Source organism: Penaeus japonicus, unplaced genomic scaffold (genome assembly GCF_977035675.1).
Source record: "Penaeus japonicus unplaced genomic scaffold, GWHDUDI00000001_assembly GWHDUDI00000016, whole genome shotgun sequence".
NCBI classification, from domain to species: domain Eukaryota; kingdom Metazoa; phylum Arthropoda; class Malacostraca; order Decapoda; family Penaeidae; genus Penaeus; species Penaeus japonicus.
Genome location: NW_028234418.1, coordinates 28,012,932 through 28,027,931, shown reverse-complemented (window position 1 = coordinate 28,027,931; position 15,000 = coordinate 28,012,932). Strand labels below are relative to the sequence as shown.

At 39.7% G+C, this 15,000-nt stretch overlaps 2 protein-coding genes across 51 annotated transcripts in view; both read right to left on the bottom strand.

Moving 5' to 3' along the window:
- The window catches only part of LOC122252312 (uncharacterized), a 91,589-nt gene that overhangs the window by 49,081 nt on the left and 27,508 nt on the right, over positions 1 to 15,000 (bottom strand). For 19 of the 50 annotated variants that reach the window (XM_086545363.1, XM_086545387.1, XM_086545360.1 and 16 more), the window contains exons 5-10: positions 6,604 to 6,912; positions 5,850 to 5,942; positions 4,896 to 4,982; positions 2,379 to 2,510; positions 2,044 to 2,139; positions 810 to 911 (exon numbers count right to left, since the gene is read on the bottom strand). The exons of 17 other annotated variants lie outside the window; for them this stretch is intronic. In XM_086545363.1, the coding sequence (XP_086401489.1) occupies positions 810 to 911; positions 2,044 to 2,139; positions 2,379 to 2,510; positions 4,896 to 4,982; positions 5,850 to 5,942; positions 6,604 to 6,912 (819 nt within the window). The remainder of the gene's footprint in view (positions 1 to 809; positions 912 to 2,043; positions 2,140 to 2,378; positions 2,511 to 4,895; positions 4,983 to 5,849; positions 5,943 to 6,603; positions 6,913 to 15,000) is intronic. 14 more of the 50 variants (XM_086545391.1, XM_086545393.1, XM_086545396.1 and 11 more) reach the window with 1 other exon arrangement.
- LOC147470246 (uncharacterized) overlaps positions 13,043 to 15,000 on the bottom strand; it is a 2,195-nt gene continuing 237 nt past the window's right edge. The window contains exons 1-2 of the mRNA XM_086545417.1: positions 14,476 to 15,000; positions 13,043 to 13,779 (exon numbers count right to left, since the gene is read on the bottom strand). The exon at positions 14,476 to 15,000 is cut by the window's right edge and continues 237 nt beyond it. Of these exons, the coding sequence (XP_086401543.1) occupies positions 13,458 to 13,779; positions 14,476 to 14,624 (471 nt within the window). The 5' untranslated portion in view covers positions 14,625 to 15,000 and the 3' untranslated portion in view covers positions 13,043 to 13,457. The remainder of the gene's footprint in view (positions 13,780 to 14,475) is intronic.

Genomic DNA, 15,000 nt, shown 5'->3' with positions numbered 1-15,000 from the left:
ATATAGAAAATATAAACTGTATACACATATTAGCTGAAATACTTAGAAGCACAAAAAAAATCTGGCTTTTGCCAATAGTTAAAGCACACCTTACTTTAGCTGGAATACATATGTGAATATCCATTTAGTATATTGGTAATCTAATCTTGAATGAAAGATATATATGAGGCTTGTATGGTAGTCTAATTTTAGCCATTGAATTCACCAACAATTTGGGGTCTTTATACCATATATTCATTTTCTATTCACAAGTTGAGAATGTTTTAAGAACTTTTTTTCTTTTACTCTTTGAAATTCTATAAACTGTAAATATTTAATCATACCAAATATTATCACTAAATGTTTTCAAAGGAATACATTACTATGGCTTTTGTATATTGAAAACAGAGTGAGAGAGATAGATAGATAGATAGATAGATAGATAGATAAATTAGAGAGAGAGAGAGAATTTATAGAGTGAGAGAAATGAGAGAGACAGAGAGAGAAATGAGAGAGAGAGAAAGAAATGAGAGAGAGAGAGAGAGAGAGAGAGAGAGAAATGAGAGTGAGAGCGAGAGAGAGAGAGAGAGAAATGAGAGAGAGAGAGAGAGAAATGAGAGAGAGAGAGAGAAATGAGAGAGAGAGAGAGAGAAATGAGAGAGAGAGAGAGAGAGAGAGAGAGAGAGAGAGAGAGAGAGAGAGAGAGAGAGAGAGAGAGAGAGAGAGAGAGAGAGAGAGAGAGAAAGAGAGAGAGAGAAAGAAAAGAATTAATAACTATAATGATACCTCAAAGGTTGGTGATCATTTAATGAAAGAAATCACAAACTCACCAACGCTTTTACGTTGACTGTGGCCAAAACTGACCGGTCATCATCTATAACGGACGTGTTTGTATCTTGGCCTACAGTCGTCAAGTCAGTCATGCTCCGAGTCTGGTATGTGGTTAGTTACAAGGTTAATGATTAGTAATATTAATAGAGCTTCAATTTGGGAGAAAAATTCTAGGTTAGTAACACCTCATTAAAGCAAATTTGCTTCTTTTTTTTTAATCTTTTCATTTTATCTAATAGACTTATAAGTAATTCTCAATAAAACACATTATGTAATATGCTCTTACAGAATAAGATCCAAGAAATTGCATCATCTCAATCTTATTCAATAATAATAATACTTGTAATAATAATAATAATAATTACAGATTGATACCAATAATATCAGCAGTATTGATGATGACAATAATAATAACAAGCAAACCAGTTAAACAATGATTAGGCAGCAAAAAATGTACTTGAAATTTGCACATTACAAAACATGTTTTCTGAATCCTGCTTTGTTAAAAATCCATGCAAGACCATTTTGTTAGATGTTAGTGGATTGTGATCATATACAAAAATCCATTACCAAAGTCTACAAGCTTTCATTTATCAACATAATGACCTATAATTGAAAAAAAAGAAAAAAAAAAAAAAAGAAAAAAAAAAAAAAAAAAAAAAAAAAATATATATATATATATATACACATAAGATGACTCTTGAAATAAAAATAATACATGCAATAATACAATATACTTAATAGCTTGAATCCATTTCGTTACCTAAAGGAACCTTTGGCTTGGTTTTCATGTACTAAGAAAATATCAAACTCATACAAAAAACTAAGACAAATTTATATTGTATCTCTAAGGGTGTAAGTGCATTTTCTCTTTAATATAATTTATAAATGCAATATATCAACAGCACATTTCTATAAATATCTTTGCCTTTGAATTTCATATATACAAAAATAAAGAAAAAAGAAAAAAATGGTTTTAGATAAGTGTCATACTGTTTTCATCATATTCTGTTTTGCTTTCTTGAAATGTGGGATAAAAATATAAACATACATATGAAAATGTCGGTATGAATGCTGAAAAGATGAATATCTGATATGACTATTAAATGATGATAATGGTAGATGAATCTGCAATGCCGTAAGCATCTTATACAAAGCAATAACTGCAAAAAAACACAAATAAAAAAGAATGAAATATCCTTTTCACAAATGTATAAAATTTCTCATACTCACAAGTTGTCTGATTGAAACTCCTGTTTCTGGGGCTGCCTTGGTTGGGGTGTTGGAGCGACTGTCTCCCTCTAATACTGAGCGACAGTACTCCTCTCGCTGGAATGTTAGACGGAACACTTAGTTTGTCATCTCTTTTCCCTGAGTTTCTCTCTTTCTTTCCTTCTTTCTTTCTCTCTCACACTCACAGTCACAGTCACATTCACACTTACTCTCTCACACACATTCACTCTCTCTCTCACTCACTCACTCACTATCTCTCTCTCTTACTCACTCATTCTTCTTATCAACTCAATATCACCATTTTCCTTTCAAGAATTAATCCTTTCAAAACTTACCAACTGGTGTAGAGAGATATTTAGTTCCTCCTTGGGTGCAGGGCTGCCACCAACTGGACTACTGCAGCTACTGCTGCCGTGCCTGCTGCCCGCACTACTGGTTCCTGTCGCCGTTGCCTCATACGCTGACTTCTATCAAATTTATGATAAAATGTGTTACTTGCTTGATGTTTTTTGTATATTTGTTTTTATCAGATAACCTTTTTATATATAACACATACTGCAGACTGCTGGTTCTTGGAACCTAAATCTTGAACATAATTGCATGCATAAAAAAAGAAAAAGATAACATGCTTTCTAAAAACAAACAAACAAAAAAAAACAAAAAACAACAACAACAATAGCAACTGCTTACTGAAACACATCAATATTCTAATTCATCACTCAGAATTTTTCCTGTTAGACATTTATTTTTATCTTATTTTTAATGGTTATTCCATAAAACCTTTAAAATTCAAAGTAATCTTTGCAAAAAACTATGCAAAAATATCAAACCAATAAAAATACATATTGCTCTTCCAAAGGTAATACATGCACATAATACAGCAACGAAAAATCAGAGACATTCAAAACTACAACAAAATCATATGGCACTCATATTAGTATATAAAATAATGCCTATGAAAAATCACACCATGACCAAACTTCAGTCCCTTACAATGTGGTCCTATTTTCAAACCAAAGTCTTCAAATATAACAGTGCCCCTCTCACACTAAACAACATGTAAGTCTGTGCATTAAACTGTGGGGGAAACAAACCGTTTTTTCCACCAGCTCCGATATGACCTCATCTGCGAAAATAAATGCCCTCACTTCATCCTGTGTTTAAAGTGACTATAATATATTAACTAGGTCAAGGCAGAATAAAAAATAAGGTTGACACAAGTTTCTAAGCCACAACATCAGATAGCTATTTTAACTAATCAGTGCCATATCCTTTCCTATCAATGGGCTTATTCCTTCATAAGTATTTGTGAACCAAAATAATATTAATTAAATTCTCAGCATCCATCATTATCTATATCAATCAAGACTAATAAACATCATAATCCTTCACCAATGTTATCCAACAATAAACTGTCTATATTGTTGAAGATATATTTTTTTATATTCCAGCCTTATCCTCTAATTCCTAGGCAGTTTATTAGGGCTTTTTTCCACAAAGTACATGATACTATACCATAGCACTCTACCTTCCAACCCCTTATCACATTTGAAAATACTGTTTCATATTTCTCAATTTTTGGTGTATTTTTATCACTTTTTGACATTTGACAGTTCTCTTCTGTGGAACTTTTTTTTTCTATACAATCTAGAACCACAAATCCTTTTCTCCCTCTTCTTTTGATTAAATCATTCAGTAACAATTTGCTTGGAAAATGATTATCTCTTACCACTCAGTTGGTGAAGTTATATCACTATTTTTTTTTTTTTTTCAGGGGAGTAACAAATCAATTTTTCATGTACCTTATGATACCATGTCCCTGTAACAACCCAGCTTAAATATCTGAAGAACTTAAAATCCTTACTAACCTCAAAATCACACAGACCTTTTCATCACACATCCTAATCCAACCTTCTCTTCCATTATATTCATAACAATCAATATATGCAACAATAGTTAATCATTTCTCAATTCCCTCAAACATTTAAGAAAACAATATCATTCATTACCTGTAAACTTTCTGCTGTACCTCCACCTTCTCCTGTTATTGTGGAGAAGGAGGAGGTGCAGCAGATAATAATTGCAATAATTACTCTCCAGGTTAATTAGAAATAATGAGTATACATTATTTTTTTGAGTCCATAATTATGACCTTTAAATACATTTCCTAACCACACTGGCATTCCTTACCAGACCCTTAGTAGTAACTTTTTAACAATATCCCATAAGAATCTGAATTTCTGGATACGAAGGTGCTAGTCACAGATACAGCAAGTGAACTAAAAGCTATTGTCTGTTTAAAGTAGGCGGGGCACGTGGCACTGCTGATAAAGGAGGCAATTTGAATGATGCTAGGAACTAGGATATCTTATCTGTTATCTGTGATGAGTTCAACAATGCTCCTCACTTTATTATATCATGATAAGATAAATAAGATAATACTTTGTCACTTGGGTAGAATAATTCCTATTAAGGTATTTTATTTTTGAAACCTTGACATATTTCTCATTTAGCATGTTAATGACTCACATAAAAGAATAAGCAAAATCTCTAGCCAGTAAGTCCACGATTCATATTATGAATTCACTGAAATATCCAGCTAAAAAATAATTTTGTCCTTCTTTCCATTTTACTCACTCTGCCTTTTCCCTCCTTCCTTCAATTTACTAGAATGTCTACTTCATATATATACTTTGTATATAAATCCACTTGATTAACTGTCTGTTGGTCTCATTCTCTCCATTTCTACTACACCTTCTGTCCCCATGAGTAGTTTCCCAATAAAAAAAAAAAAAAAAACAATAATCATTGGCAAGTCCATTCCATACCCCAAAGTATCATGGTTCACGTACCAGTGATCTTAGCGAGACAGGCGTGAGGTCATCCGGCCGACTGGATGGCGTTGCTGCGCGGGGGACTGGGGATGAGTAAGCTCCAACCTTCAGGGAACACAGAGAATATTAAGGTTACTAAATGCTGCTGATTGTTATTGATCTAGGGAACTATATTTTTCATTACTCAGTACTTAATACTATAAAAAATATTTCTTAAAGGATTAACCACATGTATATTTAGAGTGATTTGTGCTTCATGTAGGTAGAGTAACATTGGCAAATCAAGGGAATCAAATATGTATGGATGTATGGAAATGTACATACATACTTTATATATAAACATAAAGTGTGTATACACACACACACACACACACAGATATCTATCTATCTATCTATATAGATATATTTATATATTCATGTATATATATATTTATTTATACATTTATTTATAGATCTATATATCTATCATCTATATATCTATATATTTATTATCTATATATCTATATCTATCTATCTATCTATCTATCTACCTATATATACATACATACATACATATGTATATATATATATATATATATATATATATATATATATATATATATATATATATATATATATATGTATATATATATAATATATATATATAATATATATATATATATATATATATATATATATATAATATATATATATATATATATATATATATTATATATATATATATATATATATATTATATATATATATATATATATATATATATTATATATATATATATATATATATATATTATATATATATATATATATATATATATATATATATATATATATATATATTATATATATATATAATATATATATATTATATATATATATTATATATATATATATATATATATATATATATATATATATAATATATATACATACATATAAAAGAGACCCTTATACATTTGATTAAACTACTTACCAAGTTGGTGATGTTGACACCTGTGCTAAGGTTACCCTTTTGGCTCTCTTCTTGGGCGTGCTTCTCTTGTGCTGCATTCAAGTAGGAACTTCTCTGAAGGAGTAAAAATTAAATGTTGTCATTCCTATCATAAGTACCCTTGAATTTATGACAGCATACTTGATTTACACTGTATTTATCAAATTTTAGCTCTGATAAAAGAAAATATTACCACTAGATTTTGCAAAGTTGATAAAAAAATAGTATTGGATAATGAAGATGTACAGGAAATTGTTACATCTTGAATCTGATTTAAAAACAACAACACAGCAACACTGATAAAATCATTGATGACACTTTGATACCCCCATTCAACAATCTAAGCATGCCCTCATTATCATTACCATCCACATTTTGACTAAAAGCAGCATTATATTTTCATAATGCATGCAAGTGTTAAAATATTTAATCAAAATCTGTTCTCTTCTTGTGATAAATACACAACTTCACACACACACACACACACACACACACACACACACACACACACACACACACACACAGACTTATAGATAGACAGACAAAAAAGATGCACCCACACAAAAATACTAAAAAATAAGCACTTGTATAACAACATAGGCACACATATAGGTATCAAGTATGTGTACATGTGTTTATTTGTATACATATACATGGCACACACAGTAAATCCATCTCTGCATAAATCCATAAGCCTATTTTCTACACATAAATCAGATACAAAAATCACACTCACCAGCTTTCTGACATTAACACCAGCTAAGTCTTCCTCATCACTGAGTGGGGTCTGAGCACGGAACTCCTTCTTGGATGTGCCCTCCTGTTTGTAAACTTCTAATAAGCTACGGAAACCTTCTCTTCCGTGTACGTCATGATCACTGTGGGAGTCTTCGGTACTAGCTATCTCCTCCTCAATGCGATTGTCTGTGGTATTACTATCCACACCATTGGTAATGGCGTGACCATTAAATAGTGGGGGTGTTGGGCAGAGGTCTTCCTCCTCTTCGCTGCCAGTCTCACTGGGCGATGTACTGCTAGCTGCCTCCTGTCAAGGTTGGAAGGGTGAGTCAAGTACTTGGCTGTGAGAATATTCATTTGCATGTTTTGTGACAGAATGAAAGACCTTTTATATATTTTCATACATAGAGGAATGTTTTTATACAATTATCATGAAATAAGTCCTACTAATACTCCCTAAAAATTATTTAAGAAAAGAAATATTCAGTTTTCTAAGACTTATACAAATCAAACATTTTTCATGACATTGAAAATGTGAAAAATTCATTTTCAGAAGTAAATGTTAGTGACATTATCAATTTCATACTAATAAGCTCTGGATATTGAATATGATATAGAACTATGTCAAGAAAATAATAGGCAATACTCCATATCACACTGAGATTAATTTAATAAATTCACAATCATGCAAAAATAGATATCTAATAAACAACAATTATACCTACAACAGGGTTAAAAAAAAATCCAAATCACATATACCATAGCCAGTTAATAAAATTGACACAATACTTCATTAAAACTATCTACTTACCCAATCATAAAATAAATGATCATTCTCTAGATTTAAAAAAATACACAACATATTCACAGAATGCAAATCCTGGTTATTTTTCTTTGCATATATAATACTTTAACATCCTTTCCCATAACAAACCCACAGAGACTACATTAACGCACCTGCAAACCCCAAGTGTAGATTGTGGTGTGAGTGGCTGTATTACGATTGTAGTAGTGTCGATAGGCCTTCATGGCACCCGACACTAAACTGGGTGACACTAGGCAAGAAGACACCCAGTTGTGTGACACTCCTTTTCTGGACGGAGCCTGACTCGGGGGTCCTCCGCACCGCCCCATTGCCTTTTGCGGGGCCACACTACTCCCACAGGTGGTCTTGCCAGATCTGATCATTGTTCCAAAGTTTTGAAATTGACTTTTGGTTGAGAAGTCTCACTGCAAACTCTGCACATCTTGACCCTAAGTTATCAGACACTTGGAGTAAGCTTTAACAAAACACTTCTCACTTGAAATTATATCACTCTGCCAGAGCATGAATTCCTCCATACACACCTCCTTTAAACTTTTGGCTTAAATTTTGTGTTAGGAGAAAGATAACGAGATGTCTAAGAGCGACAGCTGAGAACAAGTGTGAGGGAGATGAAATGACTTGTTAGCATGTGTGTGGAAGTGAAAGTGGGAGAGAGTGAGAGAGAGACAGTAGTAATTAATTGAGAGAAAGAAGGTAGAGGAGGTGTAGGGGAGGGAGGAGGGTAGAATGAGAGGGAGAGAGACAAGAGTTGAAGAAGAGAGAGAGAGAGAGAGAGAGAGAGAGAGAGAGAGAGAGAGAGAGAGAGAGAGAGAGAGAGAGAGAGAGAGAGAGAGAGAGAGAGAGAGAGAGAGAGAGAGAGAGAGAGAGAGGAGGGAGAGAGAGAGAGAAGGGGAGAGAGAGAGAAGGGGAGAGAGAGAGAGAGAGAGAGAGAGGAGAGAGAGAGAGAGAGAGAGAGAGAGGAGAGAGAGGGGAGAGGAGAGAGGGAGGAGAGAGAGAGAGAAGAGAGGAGAGAGAGGAGAGAGAGAGAGAGAAGAAGGGGGAGGAAGGAGAGAGAGAGAGAAAGGAGAGAGAGAGGAGAGAGCAAGAGAGAAGAGAAAGAGAGAGGGAGAGAGAGAGGGAGGAAGGAGAGGGAGAGAGAGGAGAGAGAGAGAGAGAGAGAAAAAGAGAGAAAAGGAGAGAGAGAGAAGAGGAGAGAGAGAGGGAGAGAGAGAGAGAGGAGAGAAGAGAGAGAGAGAGAGGAGGGAGAGGAGAGAAGAGAGAGAGGGAGAGAGGAGAGGAGAGAGAGAGAGAGGAGAGGAGAGAGAGAGATGAGAGAGAGGAGAGAGAGAGAGAGAAGAGAAGAGAGAGAGAGAGGAGAGAGAGATGAGAGAGAGAGAGAAGAGAGAGAGAGAGAGTAGAGGAGGAGAGAGAGAGTGAGAGAGAGAGAGAGAGAGAGAAGGAGAGAGAGGGAAGAGAGGGAGAGGAGAAGAGAGAGGAAGAGAGAGGGAGAGGAGAAAGGGAGAGGAGAGGATAGGAGAAGAGAGAAGAGAGGAGAGGAGAGAGAGGGAGAAGGAGGAGGAGAGAGAGAGGAGAGAAGAGAGAGGAGAGAGAGAGAAGAGAGAGAGAAGAGAAGAGAGAGAAGAGGAGAGAGAGAGAGAGAGAGAGAGAGGGAGAGAGAGAGAGAGGGGAGAGAGAGAGAGAGAGAGGAAGAGAGAGAGAGAGAGAGAGAGAGAGAGAGAGAGAGAGAGAGAGAGAGAGAGAAAGAAAGAGAAAGAGAGAGATGGGAGGGGGGGGGCAGGGAAAGGTAAGAAAGGCCTATGGAAGGAGTCCTTATAGGTGGAAATGGTCAGCAGCGAGCCACGATCTACGAGTGTTCAAGCACTGAGCGAAAGAAGGACACTGATTGGAATATAGAGTTCGCGCGACGGGAAACGAGCACAGGCAGGTGCGGTATACACAGGTGCAACTACTCACTTCCACAAGGTTGAATGACGTCATATCGTTAAACATATCGAGACTTACTGATATATTTGTTTCACTTCCATGTAAATAAACTCGTTCAAGAGGTCATTACAGAAACGCATAATGACTTTTTTTTCTCTCTCTCTCTTTTTATACTTCTTCATCAAGATCAAGATGGCCTACTGACCTCTCTCTCTCTCTCGAGATGAAAAAAAAGAAATTTCTAACACTTGTCACACCTCAGATAACTATCACGTCTTAGAACGGAAGCTTATGCCACTCGCCATCAAAAACTTCAAAGTCAATTCCACAAACATTTAAATCAATCGTCACGTGACATTTTCACATTTTCCAACGCACACGTAATCTCAAAATCAGATCCACCTTTACTCCAGAAAATACCGATAGACACTGCTCCGCTTTCGATGCGGATTTATTTATAAACCCACAGCCAGATCAAGGAAACAGAACAGCATTGTATACGTGACAACCAAGAAGCAGCAGTGACGCGCTCGGGAGAAACAGGGTGGGGGAGAGAGCAAGACAATCCATTAAATGGTCTTAATAGACCTCCATCAAATCTCGAGTGTTATGATTCATGCCTCGGGAGGGGTTGGCGGGGGTGGGTGGGGGGGGGTTAAAGTAAATTAAGATGAGAAAGAAAACTGTCTGGAATCACAGCGAACTAGAGAGTCATGCGAGAAAATAGGTTTGATGAGACTATTTCTTTTTTTACGGGGGAGGGGGGGGGTAGAGGGAGAGGAACAGGGGGGGAGGGGGTATTAGGAAGCAATAGTGGCTGAGGAGCACCGCTAGCGGGTGTCGGGTGTCAGATGTCGGGTGTCAGGTGCCAGGAATCAGCCGCAAGCCACGCGACAATACCCCCCTACCCCGCCTCCCCTACCCCCTTTCTTTTCTTTCTCTTCCTCAAACGCGGGCACGCCGACGCACAAATGCATTCCTTTTGCTTCCAAACACACACACGCAAGCACAAACACAGTCACTCACCTCCTCAACTCAAACCAACGAATCCCAAACACTAAACATGCCTGCCTTACTCTCTTCCTCCCTTTCTCATTTCTTACAACTTTCGATCCCATAGATTTTCCCCTCAAATACCCACCCTTATTTTCCCTTTAAGTTTCCTCCCTCCCACTTTCTCTATCTCTCTCTCTTTCTCCCTCTCTATATCTCCTTTCTCCCTCACTTCGCCCCTCTCGCTACAACGGGGCAACCCCACACACCAGCACTCCGCGCGGAACACTGCCGGCGCCCACGGGGAGGTAAGTGGGCGTAGGGTGTCACGGTGGGTGGTTCACGCCCGGCCACGTTCCTGCTCCTCCCACCTTTCTCAACACTTCCGCCGCCGGTGCTATTATCTCTTAATCTCCGTCTCTCTCTCTCTCTCTCTCTCTCCCTATTCTTCGTTTTCTCTTGATGGCTTTCTATTATTTGCATTGCTGTTACTTGATTCTCCTTATTACCTTAATTTCTATATTTTCTATAGTCTCTTATCTATCCATCTATCTATCTCCTTTCGTCTTTCTTAATGACCCTCTTTCTACTCCTTCACTCATATCCCTGTCCTATAATACCCTACACATTATTCATTACTCTCCCCTACTACCTACCTACCTACCTACCTATCTATCTATCTATCTATCTATCTAACTATCTATCTATCGATCTACCTATCTATCTATCTATCATCTCCTTTCACCTTTCTTAACAACCTCCTTTCCTATTTCTCGGAATTCTTATACCCTTCCTACAATGCCCTATACATTATTAATTACTCTCCCTTATACATCCTTCGTCTTCATACCATCCTTCTCTCGCTTTTAATCCGTATTTCCTCTCCTTCCTTCTTATCGCCCCCTTCCTCCTTCGTTCTCGAGGGCGTGGGCAAGTGCTATGGGCTCCGGAAGGTAATAAATAGAATACTAACGACTTATCTATTGGGTATGTGACCAAGAGCGTGACACGAGAACTTGGGCGGGGCGAGGGGGCGGGGCGAGGGGGCAGGGCGAGGGGTGGGGGTAAATGGGGGAGGGCGGGCGAGGGGGGCATGGCGCGGTAAAGAGACCTGTCGCTGGGGAACAGCATCAGAAAAAAAAGTCTTATCACATTACGCAAGATTTGATCTAGCTATTAATCAATCTATCAATAATTTTCAACATCATAAATATTATTTCATATCATCATCGTTATGAAAAAAAACAAAAAAAACAACAACACAATATCATCATTACAATCTTCACTATCATTATCATGACTAAACGGGACTTGCTCTTCGTGAATCTGCTGAATCCGCGACCTTGACTGACTGAATCCTTCGTTCCAAGTCTCTGGGTTTTATCGGAAGCTTTAAAGGACTCCCACGAGCCTGTTCACTTTATCTATATCTAAGTCTATGTTCATATCAGTATCTATATCTATCTACCTTTTGTGTGTGTGTGTGTGTTTGTTTGCGTGTGTGTGTGTGTGTGTGTGTGTGTGTGTGTGTGTGTGTGTGTGTGTGTGTGTGTGTGTGTGTGTGTGTGTGTGTGTGTGTGTGTGTGTGTGTGTGTGTGTGTGTGTGTGTGTGTGTGTGTGTGTGTGTGTGTGTGTGTGTGTGTGTGTGTGTGTGTGTGTGTGTGTGTATGCGTGTGTGTTTTCCCGTGAATTTAATTTGTCACGCAACGGGAACGAATCGCATGCGAAACCTAGAGATCTTAGTCGATTCACTTCATTTAGCTCCTAATCAAATCGTTTATCCTCCCTCTCTCTCTCTCTCTCTCTCTCTCTCTCTCTCTCTCTCTCTCTCTCTCTCTCTATCTATCTTTCTCGCTCTATATCTATCTTTCTCTCTCTATCTCTATCTTTCTCTCTATCTCTATCTCTCTCTATCTATCTCTCTCTCTCGTCTCTCTCTCTCTCCCTCTCTCTCTCTCTCTCTCTCTCTCTCTTCTCTTTATATATATATATATATATATATATATATATATATATATATATATATTTTTTTTTTTTTTTTTTTTTTTTTTTTTTTCTCTCTCTGTATATATCTTCTTCTCTCTATATATATATCTTTCTCTCTCTCTCGTCCTCCCCCTTTCCCTCTCCTTCTCTCTTCCTCTTTCCCTCTCCGTGTCCCTTCCTCTGTCCCTCTCCTTCTCCCTCCCTCTATCCCTCTCCTTCTTCATCCCTCTGTCTTCTTCTTCTCCCTCCGTCTTTCCCTCTCCTTCTCCCTCCCTCTTTCCCTCTCCTTCTCCCTCCCTCTTTCCCTCTCCTTCTCCCTCCCTCTTTCCCTCTCCTCCTCCCTCCCTCTTTCCCTCTCCTCCTCCCTCCCTCTTTCCCTCTCCTTCTCCCTCCCTCTTTCCCTCTCCTTCTCCCTCCCTCTTTCCCTCTCCTCCTCCCTCCCTCTATCCCTCTCCTCCTCCCTCCCTCTATCCCTCTCCTTCTTCATCCCTCTGTCCTCACCTTCTCCCTCCGTCTATCCCTCTCCTTCTTCCTCCCTCTTTCCCTCTCCTTCTCCCTCACTCTGTCCCTCTCCTTCTCCCTCCCTCTTCCCCTCTCTTTCTCCGTTTCTCCCTCACTCCCCCCCTCTCCCTCTCTTACTCCCACTTCCACTCCCCCTCCCTCTTTCCCTTCCCCCCTCTCCCTCTCCCTCCCTCCCATCAATTCTTCACGAACACCCACACATCATAATTGGAACTGACCGGCCAAACGTACACAATGGAAAAAAAAAAACATCTTTCTAAATTTACGATCCACTCTAACACAACACAACAACAACAACAGCAAAAACAACAAAGAAAACGACGATCATGCTATGAGATCACCCGCACATGCACGCCTTAAGAGTGATCATTCGCCCACGCATGTCCCTAAGATGGGCGGGAGGGGGGGGGGGGGCGGACACGCGAGAGCTACTACAACTAACGAAAGGAAAACATTATCCAAACAAAACGAATTCAACGACAGTTAGATAATTAAACCAAAATGGCAGATAGATTAATGTTTTTTTTATATACTTCACACGATCAAAAGTTAGATAACACAACAAAACTAAAAAACTCATATATTATTTTTTTGGGGGGGATTCACATCACGAAAAGCCAGGGTTGACTCGCCCACGGATGCGGGCGTGGGTGCGGGCGTGCAGCCACACTGACCTGCCTGGCGGGCGTGAGAAAGGTGATGGTGAGCGTGCCCCGCGACCACTCGCAGACGGCGGCCTGAGTGCCCTCCGACCACAGGGAGACCGAGCCTTCAGACCTGCTGGTGTTGTTACTCTTCTCTTCCTCCTCCTCCTCCTCCTCCTCTACGCCCTCCCTTCTCCAGGCCTCTCTCTCCTCTTGTCTCCTCCTCTCCTCTTCTTTTATCAGGATCTCCTCTCGCCTCTTCCTCTCCGCCAATTCAATGCTGAAGTTTCAGTTCGGTAAGACTCAGCGTTTCTTGCCCTGGCTCTTCCTCGCTTGCTCTAGTTTTCGCGGAAGACCCGTGGAGGCCCTGAATGGCTATCGGTTGGCACCTTGGTGGCACTGAGGCGACACCTTAGTGGCACGATGGTGGCACCTTAAGTGTTATCATATCCCCCTCCCGTGTGCTGTCTCATCACACTTATTTAGAACTAATAAATAGGGGCTTTGTACTTTGTGTGTGTGTGTGTGTGTGTGTGTGTGTGTGCGTGTACATACTATATAAGGAAATTTTGTTTTGTTCTCTTTGCATTATGTGAATACATAGGATAAACAGACTATAACGATTAGCATATCGTTCGAAAGGTTACAACAACACATATGCGAGGGACGGGGGGCGTGAAGCAAGAGGGAACTGTAGCGTGACCCGGCGTATAAAGCAGCCAAGGTCGCTCTTATAAATCACCGGGCCAGCTAGAGTGCAGGATCATCACGACTTCCGAGTCGCAACATATCAATCAGCGATTTTAAAGAGTCATTCTGTGTGTGTGTGTTGTTGTGTGCGTGTCGTTCCCGGTGCCACCATCGCTGTAACAGCTTGTGGAGTGACGTGTAACGAGCGAGCGAGGGAGGAGCAACGTAACATCAGTATCTTCAGTATAACACCGTCCCTCCGCGGGGAAGAGACACTGAATCCTACCTTCTCCAATACGGACAGCATGCGGGCGGCGAGGGCAGGAGCGGGCGTGTGTACGGGCGCGGGTGGGACTTCGGGGGCTCAGCGGGACGCGACGTCAGCCAAGAATAGACGTCCAGATCTTCCATCACATTGCGACCCGACCTGACCATCTCTTCCCCCTTACATGGCACCCCCCGCGGAGGTGCCACGTGCTGGGTGCCGCGAGCGGGTTAGAGTGGCTACAGGTCGGCAGAGAGCAGGATGAAAGAGCCAGGCGTAGGCTGAGACACCGTCCAGGTCCCCCTCCAGCTGCTGGAAAAAGTGCTGCACGCGGTGATCGTATGTGTGTCCTAATTGATGTGTGTAAGGTTACGGGTATTTCACGTATAGGGCGGGTGTTTGAGGAGCATGTGTGTGTGCGCGTGTGAATATATTGTATGCAAGTGTGTAGGACGTGCGTGTAGCTGTGATCGACCGGAGCGCGGCAGAGGGGCAAGGGAGCGGCGGAGACGGCGATCGAGGCACGACTGCAGACCGTGCGATCTT